General features: G+C 64.9%; 1 protein-coding gene across 1 annotated transcript in view; it reads right to left on the reverse strand.

Moving 5' to 3' along the window:
• Positions 1-421: 421 nt before the first annotated feature.
• Positions 422-821, reverse strand: part of ETH_00036485 (2e999-prov protein, related) — a gene marked incomplete at both ends in the record, with an annotated part of 639 nt that continues 239 nt past the window's right edge. The window contains one exon of the mRNA XM_013373848.1: positions 422-786. Coding sequence (XP_013229302.1) covers positions 422-786 — 365 coding nt within the window. The remainder of the gene's footprint in view (positions 787-821) is intronic.

Below are 821 nucleotides of genomic sequence, written 5' to 3' on the forward strand. Positions count from 1 at the left end.
AGCCTCCGTCTCGAACATATTCCACAATTGCTGGCAGCCGCTGCCCCTTGTACTTAGCAGCAAACTCCGACACAAAGGCCGGGTCTCCCACGCCCCAGTGGATCTCCCGCACAGTGTTGCTGCTGCTGCTGCTGCTGCTGAACAGGCCCAGCTGCTTCGCCTTCGCCTCAGCCTCGCACTCCTCCAGCTCTGCGGCAGCAGCAGCGCAGCAGCAGCAGCACGGCTGTGAGTCCGACCAGCAGCAGCACGGCCGTGAGTCCCAGGAGCAGCAGCACGGGCACAGCAGCAGAGGCGCGCAGCTGCAGCACGGGCAGCAGCAGAGCCCCGCAGCTGCAGCAAGGGAAGCAGCAAACACACGCAGCCCGAGCAGCAGCAAACACACGCAGCAGCAGCCCGAGAGCAGCAAACACACGCAGCAGCATCACGAGCAGCAGCAAACACACGCCGCAGCAGCACCCGCAGCAGCAGCAGCAGCAGCAGCAGCAGGGCTACCGTGGATGTCGTGGGCGACAGGGGGGTTTTTGTTGTCGCGGAGCCTGGCGAGGCCCCTCCTGAGGAGTTCGCATGCAACGTTTTGGCCCTGCAGCAAGACGCATGCATATTCTTTTCCTGCTGCAGCAAACTCCACTTTGAACTGCACCTGCTGCCCTATCAGCTGCTGCCGCAGAAACTCCCGCGCAGCAAACCCGAACGGCTCGTCGCTGCTCTCGTGCGTCAGAGTCTTCACGGCCACGCGCGGGGCCACCACGGAGCACAGGCTCACGCGCTTCTCCGGGGGGGGCCCCCCTGCGCGCAGCAGCAGCAGCAGCAGCAGCAGCAGC

This window comes from Eimeria tenella, genomic scaffold, assembly GCF_000499545.2.
Source record: "Eimeria tenella Houghton genomic scaffold, Eth_scaff1793, whole genome shotgun sequence".
Lineage (NCBI taxonomy): Eukaryota > Apicomplexa > Conoidasida > Eucoccidiorida > Eimeriidae > Eimeria > Eimeria tenella.